The 23,007-nt window shown below is 36.9% G+C and overlaps 1 protein-coding gene across 1 annotated transcript in view; it reads left to right on the forward strand.

Moving 5' to 3' along the window:
- The window catches only part of MYO3B (myosin IIIB), a 174,647-nt gene that overhangs the window by 25,487 nt on the left and 126,153 nt on the right, over positions 1 to 23,007 (forward strand). The window contains exon 8 of the mRNA XM_086750593.1: positions 18,899 to 18,964. Within this exon, the coding sequence (XP_086606719.1) occupies positions 18,899 to 18,964 (66 nt within the window). The remainder of the gene's footprint in view (positions 1 to 18,898; positions 18,965 to 23,007) is intronic.

The following is a 23,007-nucleotide window of genomic DNA, read 5'->3' on the forward strand; positions in this document are numbered from 1 at the left end:
TTAGAGATAAATCATGCTGCGAAGACACTGAACCATGAAATGATTCTGTTAACATGTCATCTGTCTAGAATATATTTTCATATCTCCAACAGAAGGGTCTGAATTATGAAGGGAAGGTGGCCTAGCAAATTTGGTAATTTGGGAGATGATACTTTTAACCTCTTCCATCTGCTGCCACTACTTAGGGGCGTCTGTTTTGGCAAAATATTACAAAGTGAAAGATTCTCAACTACCATTACACCTAAGCTTTTTAAAGTAAAATAAGTCAATAAATTCTTCAGATTATGTTATCTTGTGAGAAATGTTACATCGTATCAGTACTATCTCTTATGGTAGCAGTGATTTGAAATTTTGAAAAGAAAAGTAATGGCTATGAAAAGTAGTGTGGCAAAGAGAAGATAAAGATTGTACATTGTTGTCTGGAAAGGACAGATATATATACTGGTATAAAGTGAGGATTTTGAATCGTGTTGCAAAGATCCCATGTTTCAGGATCTGTCTCTTTACAATCCTGTTTACAAGGAGGTGGTAAATTAAGAGCCATTTTCTAGGTTACACTGACAGCTGACACGAACAGAAGCTGAACCATATTCTCCTCTCATGTCTGTATCAGCCAAGCGTTGCTCTTCTGAAAGCAGTAGAAGGCACCTATTTTAAAACTGATTGGTGAGAAGAAGTGGCTATTTAATTTTCTAACCCACAAAAACTGAGAATTAAATGAAATTTCACTAAGAATTACTATGCTTCATTAGTTAATTTTAAATAGCCAGGAGCTGAGCTTGTGAGTACTCCTTGACTGGTATAGTTCTTCACCTGTGTTGTACTGTGGTGAGACCTAAAGCTCTTGGGAGTGCTTATTAGCTTGAATTTACTGATACTTGACTGCTTTCAGGAGCTGACCTGGCTCTAGTAGAACCAAACTTGATGTCTCCACCTCCTACCCCATCACAACTTCAGCTTCTCGGTAGTTTGTGTGTAGGCAGTATAATTATCTTTGTGTTTTCTATGCAAACATACACTTCATCTTTGGTGTTGGTAATGATCTCTGAAGAAGTTCTTTGAAGGTAGTCAGGTATTGTAATTTTTAAGACATGATTGTGTTAAGAGAGAGAATAGACCTGGTTCACTTCAATGGATTGTGTGACTGTGGGCCAGTCTTACGAAGCAGAGGAGCCAAAATATTTGCACCTTCACTTTGCTTTGTTGTATACAGTTTTGAGCACCTGGTGTACTACAGGTAGTTTCATCCATCCGAACAGGTAAGAACTGTTGTGAGGACATTGTTTTTTGGAGGTAACACTTAAATATTAACATTTTTCTAACATAGTCTTTCATACTGCAGATGGCTTTACCATCTTTTTTTTTTGTGTGATTTTGCTATCTGCATTGGTACTGACATGGTACTAATATATCATGTAGCATACACTTTTACTGCTGTTGCTTGGAACAGTAAAGAAATACAAGTATCTGGTGCAGGACAGTAAAGTTTAGAGTTGATTGCTTTTGTGAAACAAAAGCCAAAATAATTGATAGAATTGCAGTTATTTAAAAGGTTTAAGGTAATTAAAGGAACACGCTTAATATAGTCTTATGATGAATAATTTGACAGCGGGTATGCAAGCTTCAGAGCACAGTATTGCGGAATGTGAAATATAGTTACACCAATGTGACTAAACTACTTCAAAAGACCAGATTCTGCTACTGTTATAGGTAGGGCATTGTGATATCCGTAAGAGCCTTGTACAGAGTATACTTGTCTGAGGAATAATTTGACTTTTACATGTTATTTTATTGTCTGATACATTGGATTTTCATTACTTTGTGATGTATTTAATAACTTTAATTTGTTTCATTACTTTTGTGTGTATTTTTGTAGAAAATCCCAAATACTAAAAATGTAAGGTGACATGTTACATCCAAGAGTACTGTGGAAATATCTAATGAGCAGAAATCCTCAGGATCCTCCTTGGCTGGTTTATTAATAGCAAACCAGTTCAAGGATAGAGTCTATCTGTAGGTGGAAAAGAATACGGATCTGTGACTGAGGATTGGGAAGACTACTAGTCTTTCAGCAGGTTGCATACTCCTCATATAATCTTGAACAAGTCAAATATGACTGGATTTTCAAAACTATTTAGGTATCTAAATATGTTGTTAGGTAGCAGTGGAATTTCTGAGAAACTCTTCTGTGTTTATTTTTTTTTTAATTCTTTTAATCTCAGCTTTGTGTTTGATTTTTCCAAAGAGTTCAGAAGCACTGATTTCATAGGAAGTTAACCATTGACCCTTTGCTGGACTCTCTCCAGTAGCTTTGTATCTCTGTGGTATCTCTTCTGCCCAGAACTGGACACAGTACTCCAGGTGGGGCCTCACCAGTGCTGAGAAGAGGGGAAGGATCACCTTCCTCAACCTGCTGGCAACACCTCTCCTGTTGCAGCCCCAGGATGCCATTAGCTTCTTGCCGCGAGGGCACATTGCTGGCTCATGTTCAACTTGGTGTCCACAGGGATCCCCCATTCCTTTTACACAAAGCTGCTTTCCAGCTGGTCAGCCCCCAGCATATACTGGTGCAGGACTTTGCACTTCCCTTTGCTGAACTTCATGAGGTTTCTGTCGGCCCATTACTCCAAACTGTTGAGGTTCCATCCCTCTGGATGGCTGCACAACTCTCTGGTGTATCGGCCGCTCCTCCCGGGTTGGAACATGAGCAAACTTGCTGAGGGTGCACTCTGCTACATCATCCAGCTCATTAAGGAGGATGTTGAATGGGACTGGACTTGGCATTGACTCCTGAGGTAAACTGCTGGTGATGGATGAGTGTCCTGGTATTTTGTTTGCGTAATCTGGCAAAGCATGTGTTAATTCCATGGGGAAAGAGTTTTGTGCTCTGAAGACAAGATATTTTAATGTTGTTACTAACGCATTGTCTCATGGTTTGCAAACGTGCCAAACCACAGCGACGCAGGGATTCTGCCCTTATAAAGATGTATAGGAGTTATCCCTTACTTATTCATTTCTAACAGGTATAAGAACTGATAAAAGTCAAATACATCCTAGGGTTTGAGTATCAGACTTAAACAGATTTGTGTCAGAGCTGAACTGAGTAACAAGTGGCTGGTAGTAGTGCTAACTTCCTTCCATCACCTGTGTCTAAAAAGCTGAGAGCCGTTTATGTCTAAGACCGTACTAAATGTGTATGGATAACTAGTCTTTTAAGTCTGACAGTAGATCTAAAAATTGAAGTACATGCAGGTAGCAGCCATATAGTGGCAAAATGGGGTCTGAACTCCATTACCTTATGACATTTTAATATATTTGAGAAGGTGGTAAATTATTATAAATATTTTATATGCTATATAAGACAGTAGAGTCAACCCTAAAATTGAATCACCTCAGTGCAATTTCTCTCCTCTTTCCTTAGCTATTCAGTTATCACATAACTTGTATAGAACCACATAACTGTTTCTCATTGATTTTGTCTTTCTATTCCTTTTCATAAGTTGTGTACAAATAGAATTTGATTTTGCAGCTGCATTCTTTGTTCAGATGGATTCATAGCCTAATTTCAGCAAGTAATTAATGCTCTGTGGCTTATTGTTGAATAGTCTGTTGTAAGCGTTGACTGTTTCAGCTGCTAGGGGAGACTTTACCTGCATGGTATGTTGCTGGTTTTTGGTTTGTTGAGAGTCTCTCCTCCAGCTGGCTTCCTTGTGGATACATGCAATTATGAATAGAAGGGTTGTGCTTTATGTATGTATTCTTTGGTTCTAATTTAAAACAGACTATTTCAGCAAACATTCCTACTAGTATATTGCTAGAATATTCATAGGAATTAAACACAGAAGAGCTAAAATATATGCAGCTGAAATTAATTCATTGAGAAACTCGAATAATCATGAAAATAAACATGCTCAACTCTCAGCCATTTTCTGCGTGAACAGAAAAGAATCACCTTTGATATTCTGTTTTATTCTCTGTGCTGCACTCTAACTGTCTCTGAACTCTAGGTAGAAGCTGAGATGCCTGACATGTTTTTAGTGACTCCATATGCAGTTCATTTCATGCATTAAATGCACATAAACTGTTTTAGTGAACCAGTTTCTAAGCTAAATTATTACTTTTCAAAATCCATTGCCTAAGTAATAACAGACTGCTAAGATACAGTAAGTGCCATTTTGTTTTGCTCTAGTGGAAAATTTAGTGCTGACAAGGTCAAGCCCTGCAGTCTGAGAGCAGTCAAGTGATGAAAGGCACAGGCAGCAGGAGGAGAGGTGGTAGATGGACATCTACTCACCATTGTCTCCTTCAGAAGTGAGGATTTGAAATGTGACTTAATTAGATTTAGGGGACAGAGCTGAGCTAGTGTGTTTTCAAAACTGCTTCCTGTTTCTTGACTGAACTACAGTAGTTAACAGCATTGTGTATGGTTGTCCTGAGGCAGTAATGCTGTGAGGGTAGCGGGGTAATCCTTACATATAGTAGATACTGACTTCTAAGGAGATTCATGCTGTGGTGCAAGGTAAACTGGAGATTGCAATGGAGAAGGTGTAGCATGGCTGCTTTTTAGAGCAGCAAAATACCTGTGCTTTGCATTTAAAATGAGTTTGAAGACGGTGGGAAAACCAGTTATAAATAGTTAATAGCCCATTTTCCAGCATTCAGACAAGAGAACAACTTCCTTCCAGGTAGATAATTCACATGTAATACTGCTTCACAGTAAGACATTTACTGTCAGATATTTTTGTATGATTGATTAATATACTTTGTTATGAAAATAGATTCCTAGGATAAAAATAATTGAGATAATCTAGGCGTCAAATTGCTCAGTAAGGAGCTAGGTAGCTACATTTTCAATATATAAATCTACATCTTTACCAGAGATTGCTGAGAGGCTGCTGATGCCTTATTAGATAAGGTTTAGATAGATTACCTGCAGCACTAAACAATTTACTGAGAACAGAAAATGGGCTTCCAATACAGCCTAGAAATGAAACATCACAATTATTTGAGGTACTCTGTAACCTTGGAAACAACTGGGAGCAGTGACATCAGCAGCAATTATGTGCAATTTTGGTCTTTAGTTTATCACCAAGGTAACCAGAGCAGGTTTCCCTGCTTGAAATTTTAAAAATGTCTTGGTTCGGTATTAAGTGAGCATGCATGAAGCAGACTATTTAGGGTCTGTTAAACTTGCATCCTACTTCACTTTTAAAATGGTCCTTCAGGATTTAAATTGTGTAAACTCATGGTGATTTTTTCTCCTGTTCTTTTCTTTTTCCTTTCTCTCTCTGAAACAGCTGCAGGCAAATGAAGCCTTAGTTACTGTGTTAAATTCTCTGAATACTGGAAAAAAGGAAAATAGAATCCCTCATTTAATTCCTTTTGCTGGCCCCAAATACCAAGTACTGCAACTGCACACAGAGGCTGCAAATTGCACTACGTTGTTTTTGGGAATGGGACTCACCCATAGCTGAGCACACGTGATGTTCCCACATCTAACATCCTTGAGGGAGCCTTTGCAGTAAAGTCCAGGTTCACAAGAGAGTTGCAGTCAGTGCTGCCTGAGGCACGCACTGGATGATTCCCTTAGACTTCCTGGCTATGCAACATCCTCAGCCAGCCTACCTCACCTTGTGGTTGTGCCAGGCAAGAATGGCCTGGCATGATATCCATCTTCATACTTAATCCGGAGAGGGTTGTTTTTTTTCTGTGCAGTGGGTCTTCTGGGAAGGTAACATTTGAATTAAAGCCTTTTTTGCATAGTGGAAAAACCTGTAGCCCCCTTGGTCATTGCTCTTTGATGGGACTGTTACGTGGGGTTGAGAGCCGTAATGCCGACAGGGAGGATATTCAGACCACGCTGTCTCTCAACTATGTGTGGCTCAATTTTAAAGGGAAATATTTGCTATGAAATAATGATAATCATCATCTGTCATTCATGGAGGTAAAAGAGGAGGCTACAAAAAACGTTGCTTTTTAAGTCTGGAACACTATCTGAGTGTTCAGTGAACACAGTCTGAGTTGGCAACTCAGAAATGCATGTATAAATTTGCATTCCTAAAACTTGCATATTTTGCCTGTGATGTCTACTTTGTCAAACGCTTCCTTTTTTTTTCCGTGTATATCTGTACCCACAGGTTGCTGCACATACAAAATGCACACTTGTGTTCTGTTGAGTTATTGCACATTCAGCTTATGATTTTGCAGGGCAGTTGGTGTGCGCATGACTTGCCATACTTAAGCCGTATAGATCCAAGTTAGAACTTGATGTTTAACGAAAAATGATAAAATTCAGTTCTTGTTTGGAGTGCAGTCCTGAAGAAATGAAACTGCATTTCAAGCCATTAGTCCTATGGGTTTCCAAAACAAACTTTATAGCCTGCTGTTAATGTTAGAGTTCAGTAGCCCACATCACTTATAATGAATTGAGCCAAGTAAATTAAATCAGATTTTTTCATGAAAAAAGATAATCCCTTCACATAGTTCGGTACTGCAGAGAGAATAAGGTGCCTCACACATTTCATGGTACCAGTGGCTTTCATGGGATGTAATTGAGAACTAGGTGCCTTTCTCAGAAATAGAATATTGATGTTCATATTTGTAAAGGAATTAATTCACTGACTGATAGAAGCAGAAGAAAAAGAAAGACAATTTTATTTGATACTAGTCACATTCTAGAAAGATTGAAATTACCCTTAGCATTGTAATGAATGTGCATTTGATATTTTATTTTTGTAATAAAAAGTCACCAGATGCCTGGGTGCTTTGCCCTCTGGAGTAGTTTCCAGAATATACAATAACAAGTAATCACACTATTTGCAAACATTTGGTGAAAGGATCTGTCCTTTGAAAGGTATTGATTTGTTTGTTACAGTTATCAGTTTGATTGATGTTAAAATTCTATGCAGTATATTTAATCATTACTCATGATTAGTGCAGTAATAATGCACTAGGCATATCTACACATTTACTATTAACAATTAGTGTCTTATATTTCTTTCCTGTCACAGGTGTAATCATAAGTTAGAGCTCATAAAAATTTTAAATAAATATTTATTGGAGTAGACATTGGTTATAAATCGTTATAACTGCAGTATTCAGGGAGTTAATAATGATTTCCGAGGGTTTATTTTATGATAATGAAAGGCCATTTAGATTACAGTTGTGTTGCATCTTCTCTCAAGAGTTCCTCCAGGAGGTGCAAGTTTTCACGACTGTTGTGAGACCAAGAAAAACTTCCAGCCAAGACATCATAAATACTACTCTTGTGCTTTTGGAAAGGGTTCAAACCTTGCTTCAGTAGCCTGGAGGGGCAGGGCAAATGAATGTTTCTCCTCTTGAGAGAGTTGGTGTCTGTGCTTTGGCATCCAGCACCACAGTCTCTAAGAACATTAGGAAAAAAACAGTGGTAACAACTTTTCTCTTTCTACCTGACTGACTGAGGTGATTTGACTTTATGTAGTTTAGTTTGGTTGAATTAGCCAAAATGTAACTTCTAGGTTTCTTTATTCACAGTGTAGATTATGTCAGATTCCTTCTTATCAAACTGTTCACATATTAAAACAAGTGCTGGGTAAGGACGTTCTGAATAAGTAAGATAGCTTTATTGGGCAAGTTGATGATCTGTGATCTGTTACCAGCATGCAAACGCATCAGACTTTTACAGGCAGCATCTGCTTTGAACTATCTGGGGAGACAAAAAGAACAGAAAACATCTTACATTGGAACAAAACCAGAGATTTGACATGATGAAAGTGTAATTTTCTTCTATGTTTAGCCATTCTTTGTGTTATTTAAAATTGAGTACTTGTGTCATGTCAACACATATATAATCACCTCTTAGTTCCTCATAATTAATTACTGACAGGAAATTCAGGAAGGAAGGAAGAATTGTGTTCTGTATTATACCCTGTATTTTTATTAGTGTAAATGTATTTTACTTCTCAGATGGTTTATTTTAAAGTTTTGGTTGGGTGTTTGGTTTTGGTTGGTTTTTTTTAATTTAATTATTTCTGATATCAGATATTCAAGCCTTGCAGAACCTAAATGACTTTTTAAAGACTGCACAGATGCGGATAGTGCCCACCCAACTCAAACATACAGTAAATGCTCTTTGTGAGAGCTCCCTTTGAAGAAAATTTAACTTCTTGGTCTATTCACTTGGGAGGATCTCAGCAGAGCTGTGTCAGAACTCTGCACTCCAGAAAAAGCAGGGAAGACATGACTGTATAGTTTTCTTGTTGTTAGGTGCCAGAAGATTTTGGCCTTTCCAAAAAGACACAAATGCTTTGTTTCCCAGATACGTTGAGGAAATAGACTGCTTGCTTGTTGATACCACCTGACTTTATTTGGAATGTAAATAGCTAATGTTTCCTAATGTTTTAAAGGTAAAACAGTACTATGATTGGTATTCTCATTCAGTGTGTTAATATTTACTATAGAAGATGACAGCTAAAAAACGTTTGTGTATTCTCAACACATACTGCCATTGCATTCTATACATTGTTTATCCCCTGATTTCAGCTGATGCCCACAAAACATGAAATCCTTTCCCAATGGCAAAAAACCTAATAATTTTCAGGGCACTCAAATTTCACCTGAAGCTTTACTTTTTAACAACATACTTTACTCATACCTACTTCTTTATTCTAATGTATTACTTCTATTCATTCCTCCACTACCAGCCACTTTGCAGTTTTTACCCATTCCTGGATATGCAGACTATCGTATCATAGTGTGCCTTCTGTGGTAGACACAGTCTGTCTTTCAAACATACATGTTTTAAAGGTCTTTATTGTATTTCAGTTTCCTAGATTATATCCTTGATTGTTTTCCTGTTTCGTCTCCCCGTGCCAGATGTCAATGCTCTTGCTCACACAGAATGATTTATTTAAACTCTTTTCTTTCTTCCATTTTTCATTACTATACTACTTTAAATATTTTAATTATCTCTCTGCTAACCTTCTTGCTTTCTCACTTCTGTTGTCTTTGGTCCTCTCTTGTTTAGTGAATGGCGCTTGTGGGATTGGGTTTTGTTTTTTTTTTTTTGAGAAAAAACAGAACAATACCCTATTTTTGCCTTTGGGGATTTTCATTTGCTTGTATTCATCTTCCTTTTTGTCTCTCATTATTAGTTTTTGCTCTTCTGATTTTGTTACTCCTTTGATATTTTTCCCAATCTTGGCATTGTCTTGTCTTTCCTTTTGCCAAGATACTGCCTCCTACATTCAGAACACTCCTTTGTCCTATGTCTGTCATTTATAATGGCTCATTTCAACTCTTCTTTTTCTCTGAGTGTGTTAACTTATCCAGGAGACGCTTCTTTGCAAAGCTTACCCTAGAATATTCGAACTGATATGTTGGTTAAATCTTGTGTTAAAAAAAAAAAATCCCTCTTAATTTTCACATGTCCTTGATGTTTTAATATTTCAGCTTGGTATGCTTTTTTTTTGTCTCTCATTGCATCACTAGTTGCTTTCTTACACATTACTTGCACTGTTAGCATTTCTTACCTTAAATTTATTGTAACTACCTTTATCCTTTTCCAGATTCCCTAGCTTACGTGAGGGATACTTTCCACAGCCTGCCCAGCTGTTTCAAGAGATGCATGAGTTTTGAGTTAGCATCTTACAGGTTTATTGGGATATGGTCTTATTGGTGTTATGTAAGTTCTATGTAAGAGAGGATTTGTTTTAATTGCTGTCATGGGACTTTTTTATAATTAATAAATTCTTCATGTTTATCCTACTGTGTTTATTAGTCTTCACTCCAGTTATAATCCACAGGGATTCCTAAGTCATACAACTATTTCTTAAAAGCAGACAAAAATTCAAAAGCTTTAAAATAAAGCTTATTGAATGCAATAGGAGAGGGGACAAATAAATTGCATTCCACGTACAGTTCTCATACGCAGAAGACATATTACCTTAAGTGATAATTCCTTTTTTTTAAAAATGATACTCTTTCACGTCCTGTAATTTTCCTTACACTTCAGCTTTTATTCACTCTATTACTCCAGACTTTTTGTAATGATTCTTCTAATGGTCCATTGGAAATACGGCACCATTAACTAATGTATTCCTTCTATAAGTATCCATTTCTGAACCAGACTGGTAGGGCTATCAGAATAACATCAGTTCTTACAATGCTCTGAACCAGACTAAACTGAAAACAGTAAGTAAGATTTGAGTCATAAAAAAGTATGAATAAGGAGTCGTCCTTGTTTCCTGTTGAAAATGCAGAGTTTGGGTCCTTGCTTTTGTCAAGCATAATGATTGAATTCAGTGTTCAGTACCAGCCATAACAAGCATATGGTAATAAACTTCTTTTATGGGGTTACAGTTAGGTTTATTTGTATTTCTGTAGAGCCTCAACTAAGAAGAGGTTCCTTTCCATTAAATGGAAGGGTAAGAAAGTGTCTTCCTCTTTGGAAATAAGAGCTAAATTAGACAAAGAACTGAAGGTAAAGAAGAAGCACAAGTGGCAAAACTGCTTCTGTGGTTCTGTGAAGTAAGCCCCCCTTTTTCATCAGAGTAATGCAGTGAAAACATTTTATTCTTGATAGGAAGAAGGGCTCCCAAAAGCGTATCTCAGCCAGCTGGAAAATCACAGGTACCCTGTGTTACCTGGGCAGAGGCACAGAACTATGGGACCAGGTTCTGTGTCAGACTCCAAGTTGTCTAATTTTTCACCTTGGCAATTTTCCTCAGTTTCTTAAAAGAAAATTTGTGGCATCCCTGTAAGTCTTCCTCTCGTTGAGCCAGCTTTTAGCTTTCCAAGAGCGGATCTGCTGCCCTGGACGGTTCCTTCAGGCACGCAGCCTGCTCAGGCTTCTTAAACTGGCTGATGTACAGTGGGAGTTTGAAACACCTGCAATTCAGGACTTGCCCTTAGAAATTTGTCTGTGGGATTTTCACTTTCAGATTTTAACAGATATTTTACTTTCCCATACAACTCTACAAATATGCAGTGTAATTGCAGTATTTTAATATTCCAGCTACAGAAGTGTAGTGTCTAGACAACACCATATGTATTTCAGTCAGGCACAGAAGTATTACTGTCCCATTTTTATTTCTTTGGCAACTGACATTCTCCTGCTTTGCAAATTCACAGAGCAATGATTTTAATAGAAAAGCAAAATACTACTTTGCAGTAAAGATGTGAACTGGTTATAAATAAAAATCTCTACTATTACTTCCTCTGTTTCAATTGCTGTTCATTTGCTAGTGCCTCTTTAGTTCTCTGAAACTTTTGTGAATAAATGAGATGACAAAGCATAATTATAATTCAATTATGCTAAATATCTGTTTTGAAGGTTAACCACTGGAATGCAAAGCTCTATGTTTTCACCTCCATCCAAAAACATTTCTGAAATAAAATGCCTGTTTCTGTCTCAGAGAAGCCAGGAACTGCACCTAGAAACTGAAGAGTAAATGACAGAAATAAATGATGCCTTGTCAAGTACTGAAAAAGGCTAATGAAACCTTGCAGCTGCCAAATCTAACTGAAACCAGTGGCCTGTGAATTGCAATGTTCAAGGGAAAAAGTCAAAGATAATCCAGCTGTTCCCAAGCAGAACACTTTGCAATACTTTTTCATTCATTTTCTTTCTGTCTGTATGAACTAAAAATTATATAATTGAGGTTTGTTTTAATACATTTTCTGAAGGTTATTATTTGACCTTCAAAAGAATTTAATGTGCTCAGCACGTTATTTCTGTCTGTACTCATTACTTTAAAAGTGACTTTTAGTTTACCAGATTATACCATTTTGAACACAGGATTGTTCATATGAAGGAGGTTTCTTAGAAGGTTTCTTTTGACGGGCTCTTTATATTCTTCCTGAAGCGCTTTTCTTTTGGCAATGCATAATCTTGAAAATCAAAGGGAGATTTGTGCATAATTCTGGAACTGACTATCTTTTACCATTTATTTTTGCTCATTATTAGACTGATGAAATATTCTAAGCTGGAGACTTGTGAATGAATCTTGATGTAAGTGTGTTTTAAAGATGTAGTTAATATTGTGTTCATTTGTGGATTTGCATTTGTTTTGCAGCTGAGACCAGATCTCATTGTTAATCTGCTAAGTCACCTACTTAGTGACAGCAAAATAAATAGTCACAATAAAATCACAAGCAAAAGGGAGCAAATGTGTATTTCTGTGTTACAAGACATGTAGTCATCATCCTCTTCTGAGAAAGAGTGAAAACAGATGTCCAATTTGTATTTTACTAGTTGAAGACCCTGTATCGCGGCAATCCCAGGCACAAATACAGGCTGGGCGGGGATTGGATCGAGAGCAGCCCTGAGGAGAAAGACCTGGGAGTGTTGGTAGACGAGAGGTTCAACATGAGTGGGCAATGCGCCCTTGCGGCCCAGAAGGCCAACCGCATCCTGGGCTGCATCAAGAGGAGCGTGGCCAGCAGGTCGAGGGAGGTGATTCTGCCCCTCTACTCTGCCCTGGTGAGACCCGACCTGGAGTACTGTGTCCAGTTCTGGAGTCCCCAACACAAGAAGGACATGGACCAGTTGGAAAGGGTCCAGAGGAGGGCCACAAAGATGATCAGAGGGCTGGAGCACCTCTCCTATGAGGACAGGCTGAGAGAGTTGGGGCTGTTCAGCCTGGAGAAGAGGAGGCTCCGGGGAGACCTGATAGCGGTCTTCCAATACCTCAAGGGGGCCTACAGGAAAGATGGGGAGAAGCTGTTCAGTAGGGCCTGTTGTGATTGAACAAGGGGTAATGGGTTTAAATTAGAAGGAGGTAGGTTTAGATTAGATATTAGAAAAAAATTTTTTACAATGAGAGTTGTAGAGCACTGGAACAGGTTGCCCAGAGAGGTGGTGGAGGCCCCATCCCTGGAATCGTTCAAGGCCAGGCTGGATGAGGCTCTGAGCAACCTGATCTAGTCAGGGATGTCCCTGCTTCTTGCAGGGGGGTTGGACTAGATGACTGTTGAAGGTCCCTTCCAACTCTAACTATTCTATGATTCTATGATTCTATGATTATAAAAAAAAAAAGCTTAAAAAGTGGACTGGTACCCTTGATCCTTTCAAGTAATTAGGACCTTACAGTCTCTTAGTTATATTTGTCTGATTAACTTTTAACACAATATACATTTATTTTATACTGTTCAATTCAGTCCAGACTTCAGTAACTATGTGCAGCATAGGGAAAATAAAAAGCATCCTTTCCGGTAAAAAAGGAAATACAGATAACTCTGACTCCATAGTTAAAAGACAGTAAAATACCTAAGAAATAATGTTTTTGTTTCAGCAATGAGGCGGTAATGTCTTGTGTTCTGCTTCCTCTGAACCGATTCTTTTCCCTTGGTAGGTTTTGATCTTGGTTTAAAGCGACATATCCTTGTTAGAATTAAGGCATTTACACATTATTTGAATAGATATATGCCTTTGATATTCTAGAAGATAAGAAATTGCAATTGTATATTAACAATTTTGAGCTAGATATTGTCCTTTTGGAGGAAAGGGAGGGGGAGTGGAAAAGGAGAAATTATTTAGAAGTGAATCAGTTGCCAGTGAGAAGGTGTCTGGAGAGTGAATTTGGCAGGAGCATGCTCCCCATTCTCCCTTCCCCTCCAATTTTTTCCTAGGATGTACTGTACCCTTCATTCTCACAGAATAGGAGTAATTTTGCTGGTGTCTCCTAACTGTATAGTTAGAGTACTGTGATCTGGCATTAGTCTGTTCCTTTTCCTGAGAAAGGTCTATGTAACTGTGCTGAGCCCTAAGAAGCTGAAGGTGATGCCTTCAGCCGGCTGCCGCCATTACCAGCTGTCTCATATGCTGTGATTTGACACATACGGTGTCAACATTTTGCTTTGCTTATAGATCTGGTAAAGAAGACTTGAGGGAGATTGGTGCCCAGCATGGTCAAGTCTTACACAATTCTAGGCATTTTGAGGAAAGGATGTTCAATTGTCTATGGGAACCCCATAGATCAACTCAGTGAGCAGACAATTGCTTTAAACATGGAGCCATTTTGCCCAGATTCCACACTTCTGACATTGGTTCCAATTTTATTGTAGATCTTGTGTTCTTTCCAATCTTCTGCTCTCTTGAGGCAATGTGCTGCTGCTGTTCCCAACTGTGGAGGCTTCACGCAGCAGCATTCAAATTGATGCCAGCTTTCCACTGACTAAAAAGAAACTTTAAAGGCCTGCCTCCATATACACAGAGGATTTTGTCCTGATTCTCTGCTCCTGCAGGCACCTAAACTCTACAGTTTCTGTCTTAACCTTACAGAGCTGAATACAATACCCTGCTTCCTGCTGAGTGGACTTTGGTGAAATGTACTGGTGGAAGTCAGTCAGACTTGAGTAGTCTTTAGTAGGAAACAGGTGAATGGGAGAGTGTTTAGGATCTGAATTTTTCATTCACATCAATGGAAACCTCTTACTGATTTGAATGGGCCCCAAACCGAGTGCATTAGGAAATCCGCTGAGCCCTGTCGAGAATTACCTGGTTATTTTTGGAAGATTACCCAAGGTGGGGGTGCTCTGGAGTGGCAGAATTTTAGCCCTGTGTGAGAATTTATCAGGTATTAATTAATGTCAATTATTAATGTATTTTAATAGAAATCATTTGTTTTACATAACCTTTTGTAGGGAATTCTCATTACTATGCATAGATGACTTTGTGCTTTTTCTATGGCTATTTCACTTAGTTTTTTGAAATACGCATGAATGATTTAATTTCATGTAAAACTATCTATGTATAAACCTAGGCAGCTGTCAACTGAACTATTGTCTCTTCAATCTGCTAGAAAAATAATTCACAACATGTGTGTACGGAGCTGTGATTGCTCGAGCCTGTTCATGGTGACAGGTGTTGCATGTTCATCTGCTAATTTCTCATTAGAAACAATGTGGTAGGGTCATGATGCAGTTGGTCATTGGAGGCTCTGTCTTCATTTCTGTTTATAAAATGTATGGCTATATTTACTGAGATAGTTTAAAAATAGTAAATGCGTTTTCAATTTTTTAAAATTTGTCATAGAAGTATTTCAAGATGAAAATATTTGTTTTCTCATTGCCAACAAATACCTATTATCTGTGATCTGTACTCAGGCTCACAGCTTAATGTAAAGGATGAATGGTGCTCGCTGAGCTGCATCATTGGCTTTATTGTGGTAAAATGACCGATTTTGTTTTACCAGCTGTGACTTTGGAGGCAGGCTGAATGACAAGGAACACATAAAGCTCAACAGATTAAAATATTTCCAGCACATAACTGTGTGTATCATTCAGAATTCAGCAGCAGTTCTTGCTTGATAAGCTTGCTAATGTCTTCATGTCCTAAGGAACATTGTGCTCCTGTATGGGGTGTCTTGTACAGGCTCAATCCTGCAGTCTTCACTGAAGCAAAACTCCCAGTGAAAAACCGCATCAGTACAGCCATGGAAAGCACTCAATACAAGGGTAGATAAACTTCTTGCAACAGCAATGCATCTGTCTAAGGAAATAGAGCATGTAGTTCCATGACTAATTATGAATTGTAGAAAGAACTTAAGGAAAAAAGACACAAAGTTGGGAAATAAATGGTTGATTATGCATCTTGCATCAATATTCATATATGCTTCTCACAATTTCCATCACTTAGTAGAAAATAAGACTATATTGTCCTTCAGCTTCTTATATAAGTGGCAAGGACGATTGAAAGGTTGATGCAGAGCATTCTAATTTTATGTGAAAAGAGTAGAAAAAGTTATGTCAGCAAATTAACAAGAGGTAGCTTTTTAGTGTTTCTATGAATGTGTTTTGAGTACTACAGAAACGGACAGATGTTGGTGAAATGCAGTGAAGCTGCCTGATGAAAGTACGCAAAAGCCGTAGAACTCCATGTGTTGGATTTAATATAGTCTGGCATCACAAATGGCCCTAGTTTGGTCTTTGAGCTGAAATGGTGAGGCAAGTGTTGCTTCCCTGTGGTTTAGCATCTGATAAAGTGAGTTGCTTTACCTTTTCTCTTTAATGTGATATGAATTGCAGATACCTTAATGGATTACTAATTTCAAACTGCAGAAGACTCAGTGTGTTCACACACACAAAAAAAATGCTTAAAGTGAGTTACACTTGCATATCTGGGTTTTTGTGTTATCCTAGAACTTGAGTTTGAGTCCTTACTGCAGAAATCCACCTCTGGAGTTGCCATGGAAGCAATGGTGTTTTCTAATGTCACCAGGAAACAGTTTGTAGTGTCTTAGGTAAAGAGAAGGTAGGAAACTAACCCCCTTACGCTCCTTTCTGGAAATCCTTTATGGACATGATGCCAGAAAAGGGTGAGCCAATTTTGTACTTTGTAGTTAAGTAACATCATTCATAAAAACCAATGTGCTTTACAGATGCTAATGACTTAAGGTTCTGGTCATGTTTATCAGCTCAGTTTTATAGATGAGGTACCTGAAGCATCAATTTAGTGACTCAAATACAGAGGACCACTAGTTCTAAGTTTTTACTACAAAGACACTCAGAGTAACATAGTGTCTCCTTTCAACACTGTCGTCAACACAAAAGTATCAAGTTCAAGAAAACATCTGTAGAGTTACAGATTCCTTGATTGTGTTGATTTGGTAGATGGCATGCTCAGCCACCTCTAAGAGTGGCTATTTTTGAGAGCTTAGTACCTTAGTAATTTCTTGGACAAAACATGTTCTGTGTGGTTAAAAACATGACTTTCTCCATTAATCATTAACCCGCAAATGACTAAATGTATTTCCTGAATGACATCTGCTCTGCTGGTCTGTTCTTCCATTATGAAATCCCACCTGTTTTCATCATAAGTACATCTGCAAGTAATGTCAATATCTCTCTCTTTTTTAAAAAAAAAAAAATATTGTGAGATTATTAATAAAGCCTCCAAACCACATGCTTTTTGTAAGCACTGTTGTTACCACCATGGAAAGACTCTAAGAACAGTGTGAACAGAAAAGACAAAACTACATATTTCATTAATAGTAACTGAGCTTGCAGAAAAGGAAATTACTATACAGTGGAATTCCAAGTTTCACAGCAAATATTCAGTAGACAGTGCTGGTATCATTCTAAAAAGAAATGCACTATGCTTCATAGTACAATAAAAGTTGGTCTTATCAGAATCCAAATTGTCATATAGAGTGTCACTCCTGCAAAATAAAGACTAAAATAATATACTACCCCCATCTGGCTGTCCCTTAAAGCTGTTTGCAGAGTTCATGCATGTGAGATGTGTGGACTTATGACCATTTTCATTATACAGAAAGAAGTTTTTAAAGTTTACCTTTCTTTGACACAAGGTTTTTTTTTCTGGGGATATCTCTACAAATATTTCTCTGTGGGTTTTTTTAATGCTTGTAAAAAAATCAGATTCTGTAATGTGCATGACCTTATGAATCTGGTAAATGGAAGACAACCCTGAATGTTAGTTCATTGAAAATAACCAATCATATTTTTCTTCTAATGATAAATTTGGTAAGTGATGCGCATCTCAAACATTCATGATTTCTTCACATCATGAAGAAAGTTGCATTCCCTGAGTCTTCTATAACAAAAGAGAAAAGTAATAACATATTCATCTCAGAAAAATGTCAGCCTGCAGTGAAATTAGATGACTGTGTTTGTTTTGAATAGATACAGATGAATAAAAATGATCCACCTATTACAAAGCCATATTGTACATTTTTTTACACCATTTTGTTTGGATATTTGAACGTAATTGTTAAATGGAACTACTCTTTGAATTAATATGCATGAAAAATTCAAGACTGCAAGCAGATCAGCACTAATTTACGTTGTTTATACTGTTTGCCATTTTGTTTTGTGAGGTGTTTTCAAGCAGTGTCATGATGTGCAATGTGGCCCTGGTATAAACAAGGTGATTCATGATACAATCCAAAATATAAGTGAGTGTTTCTGTTGTAGAAGAAATCTTACTGTGATTTTTTTTCCCCTGCCAGTTCAGTATTATGTGACCCTGTGCAATGAGCCCTCAAATGCAGCAAAAGACAAATCATTAAGGTTTCATAAAACACAAGTTTAATCTTAAGAAGTTAAATAGACTTCAGTGCTTACTAGTCTTAAGTTGCATAAGAAACCTTTGGAAGATAATATAGTATGTTATAAGATGTAATTCATGAACACTTTCTGCTATAGGTTAGTCCACTTAAATTTGTGCCACTTAAAATTTGTTCCTTTAATATGACCTATAGACGTTCTGTATGTTTGTGTAATTTAACTGTAACAGTCAGAAAAGAAAGTAATTATATGCCAACTAACATGGAACCCATCAGTGTTTAAAAGATTATTCTTATGGAAGGCTGTCTGACAATGTAGTGTACAAATACTGTCTGCTAAATGTCACTTTAAAAATGACATCTATCTTCAATACTGTTAAGAGTTTACAGTGTCATCCAAACTGAATACAGATTGAAATCCAGACTGAGAGTCCTACAGATTGTTGACAATTTGGTAGTTCTTATGCTGAAGATATCCGTACTTTAAAAAGTTTTGATCAGAGTCAGTCATCTTGGGTAAAGGGCTGAAGTGGTGTGATGGCTAGGTTAATATTCCAGTTTCAGTTGATCCTTCCTGAGTCAGGCTGAATTGAAAGGGAAATGCTGGGAAGTGCGCTGTGAGCTGTACTGACTGCCAGCTTCAAAGGTATTGACATAAAAGGAGAAGGGTGTGAAGAGAGGAGAACTGTCAGTGAATAAGCAGCAGCAAGAAAAACTGAACAGGCATCTGAAGAGAACACATAGACAATTTGAGCATTACTTTCTCCCTAAAAAGCATTGAGCATTAATTTTCTCCCTAATGGAATCAATATCATCTTTGTTGACTATCTGTGAGATAATTCCAGTAAACATTAATATTTTAAACCCTCAAACTTTCTAATTTTTTTCAGAAATCCTCCTCCTACTTTGCTACATCCTGAAAAATGGTGCAGAGGATTCAACCATTTCATTTCACAGTGAGTTTTATTTTCTTTTAAAACCAACTTATTCAGCAAGGCCCATGAATGTCAATCTGAAAACAGAATTTATTTTAGGGAATTGTTGCTTTTACAGGTTTTTAACTTCTGTTTTCTTTTCATAGACTGCAGACCATGCTTCGCTTTTTGAAAGCTATACAGCACAGTTTGATCTTCTCATGTAATTTGCTTCACAGCTTCTCTGAACTCCTTGTTGATTTGCTTCTTGACTTTGATGAACCTGGGGCAGGTTTATAAATATACCTGATTTCTTTGGTAGTTTTGCAGTGAAATTTTGTGTCAAGGAGAAAAAAGGGTTAGTGAAAATGACTGGTGGTCAATTTAATATAAAAATGTAAAAGACGAGAGAAAATAGTTGCCTTTTTTCCACTTTACTAATATTCAGTAGATTGTATACCCAATATACGTAATTGAGCACCAGTTGTACCAAGAGTCTAATGTGTTACCTGGGTGATACCAGCTTTCTGGATGTGACTGTCACTGAGCTAAAATATGTATATATATGTAAACAATATTTAACTTTACTTTTCTCTTTTTGCAATGAAACTAAGAAATCACAGTTTAGTAGTTGCTAGCATTGTATTAAAAAATCTCACTGCAACTTTTATGATTGATCTTTAAGGTTCTTCAGGATTTTGTGACCTCTTACAGCCTGAACTGTGTAACATAGGGGATAATATTATCAAACCCTTGGGAATTTTACACTGTTCAAATAACCAAACACTTTGAATGCCACTCCTCAGTATTGACTTTTCAAGATAGGTTTGAAAATATGCTCATCTGCATTTTGAATCTGTTATGTTCCTTGATGCATCTACTTGTTGAGGAGTACAGTATCCCTCATACCTTTTCCAGTCAGTTGTGTAGTAGTGTGTCCCATTTCAGGAGGAGTTAAAAATAGAAAACTAATGCAAAGAACTAAGTTTAACATTTCTTAACATTTGTTCGGTCCTTTAGTTCAGCATGCACTGAATAGAAGAAGTCAGATGTTAGTGCTTTATGGCTATACTTCTCTTTAATCTTGTCCTTTGGATTTTGATATCTTCAAATTGTATTTTTATAATCACATTGATTTTTAATTACTTTCGCTTAATTACTTCCTCTCACCAGCAACATCTGCAGATTCTCAAATCTTGCTTTTCATTTTTACAGTAATACACACAATGAAGTAAGGAAGTATGCTTATATGCAGTCTCTTAACATTAAGAAATGCAACTAAATATGCTGGTTTTATAGCTACCTTTAAGAGAACACTAAAATGGAATTCTCTGTGACATTGCTTCATTCTCAGGCATGTGTTAGAAACATTGTTATGATGCAGAGGTTACAAGATACTTTTTTGGAGGCTTGGCCTTAGTGGATTTTCTAGAAGAAATTAAATAATGAAACATTGGATCATACAACTGCAAACCTTTTAGCCATTACTGATAATTGGCTCATTTATATGCATTAGTTATACATTTGTTGATGCCTACCTTGTGACAACTTAGTTATGATAAATTAAAAGCAGTGATTGTATAAATTCCATACTGGCTTTTATCCATATGTTAGGACCTTGCCTGATGTTTCTGTCACCCTTGTGATGAGTGGTTAGCTTTTGAATAATTTCATTATCTACCCTCTTCCTGATGGCTAACATCATTTGCATAACAAGCTTATCTGGTTCAAGTTGTGGGCCAGACCTGTGTACTGACAGAAACCGAGCATGCAGCTTTGACTAGGCATACTTTTGTCTTCAGTTCTGTTTACACAATAATTTTATATATGCCAAGATTCCCAAGCCTGGTCTTTGTAGGTTTTTTCATCTCCCATTCTCATCCCTTGAAATGCCACTGTCTCAAGAGGTGTTTTTGCTGTAAGCATTCTCTCCCATATTATAGTGATGTACAACACGCCGGAGCTGGGAGTTTCAACGTATTTCTGTAGGTAACTCTTTAAACTGTTAAAATAGTAATCCTATATTTTTCAGAAATTAAGTCTGTATTTTTAACTATGATTCTACTGCCCCAAGAAATATGATTTTGCAGCAGCATTTTAAAGTCACATGCATTATTTTAAAAATCTGAATAGAGGGTCAAGATAGTTCTTAGCTTGGTGAATTTGTTTCCATTTCCAATATTGTTGACCTTGACTTGAGATGAAGGCTGTAATGTGTTTTCCTCATAAGGATTTTTACAATGAGATAGCTAATCTGAGTTAGATTTTTTAAAAAACATACAGACAAGACACAGTTTCAGCCAAGCCATCTCTGACAGCAGCCTGATTTTGTATTTGATATCTACTGAGATACATGCAGCACATATATACTTCTGAAAGGTCAGTAAAATTCTGTATATGCCTACTTATCTGTCCATGAAGAACTTGGCTGCTCCGCTCATAATGTGAGAAAGAATTAATTATCTGTTTATTTTTATCTGCATATTAATAGAGCTTAGCATTTCTATAAGGCTGTGTGAACAACCACATCAGTTGTTGGAGGACTGGCTCCTAAAAGCAATATACGTTTATCTATGTTTATTTCTATGTTGAAATAAAATATCAGTTTTGAAGAGTTCACTCTATTCATTGCCCACAAATGTTTATGAAACTTCTTATTTGATAGCTATAGCAATAGATGATAGCTATATCTATAGCTATAGATAGCTATAGATGACTTTGCTCTCTTAAGATAACATTTTAGACATATGTGCTTCGGAATTCGTTCCTAAAATAATACAGGCTATGTGTTTAACTGAATAAAAAAACTCCATTCGTTACAATTATTTCAGATGCTGCAAATAATTTTCTTGGCAGTTTAAACCTTGACTAATATCTAAGGGTAGATAGAATAGTTAATATGTTCTTGGAGCAGAAGGATAGAATAACCTTTATTTACATTACATCACAAAATGCTAATTTTAATTACAATGAGCAATGGTATCTCCAGGGACAGACATTCTTCTTTTAAATGTATTTTACCAATTATTAGCTATTATGGTTCTTTGAATTAATTAGTCATTCTTGAGCTGGAGGGAATTAAAGAATTAAGACACTCAGGAAGTACTAAAGTCAAAATGTGAAGTTACAGGATTTATGGTCACATTTATCATCAGAATGTAACTTTTATTTTAGCAATGACATTGCAAATACAATACAAATATAATTTTCAATCTTGATAAACTTTTTTTGTACTCGATTTAAACACAGCCTCACAAGCTGAATTTCATATTGATGAGTCTACATTCAGAGTTACTCAATAGATTGTCTAGATTATATAGGTTTTAAGTGCTCCATTTGGATTTAACTTCTCTGAATGCAGATGAATTTTTTTCACAATCCACGCAATTGTTTAGTGACTTGCTGTTCATATTACATAAAGAACATTTTACTGTTTCTATCACTGAAAACATGATATGCGTTTGACATAACTCATTAATTTCACAGTGTCTAAGAAGACAAAGAGGTTTGCAAATGTCAGAAAGATACAAATTGCAATCTGAAAGGTTACCAAATCTGTAAGTTTTTGCATTTTATTCATTGATGTGGAGTCTGCGAATCTGTCTACAGATGAACTTGAAATACGAAATTGTAGTACCTGACAAAAGATCACCACCACTTTTGAGTGTTGCAGGACATGTTTTTATACAGATGAATGGGCACGTGTGTAATGGATACAATTATCTTCAGCTTTCTAATGAGCAGTTGTAGTAAAAAACCTGCAATTTTAGGTAGAGGTGAGAAACTCCCATGCAGGTTTGAAATCCTGACCCAGTAAAGAGTTGTGCTAGACTTTGTAAATGTCATAGTATTAAGATCTTTCACACGATAACTTATACTGTTGAGTTTCTTACCATTAGTGATAGCAGTCATTCTTCCCTTGGTTTGTGGGTTTATTGGCATGCTATTCTCACTAACAAGCGTAGCAGTAAGCGTAGTGGGTTGAGAAAGATCTGTACCCTTGGTGGAGTGACAAGTCTGTTTGGGAAGCATTGGCAATTTTAGGAATAGTGTGCTGCACGGGAGATTATCGTATCAGAGACAGC

This window comes from Chlamydotis macqueenii, chromosome 6 (genome assembly GCF_036417535.1).
Source record: "Chlamydotis macqueenii isolate bChlMac1 chromosome 6, bChlMac1.mat, whole genome shotgun sequence".
Classification (NCBI taxonomy): Eukaryota; Metazoa; Chordata; class Aves; order Otidiformes; family Otididae; genus Chlamydotis; species Chlamydotis macqueenii.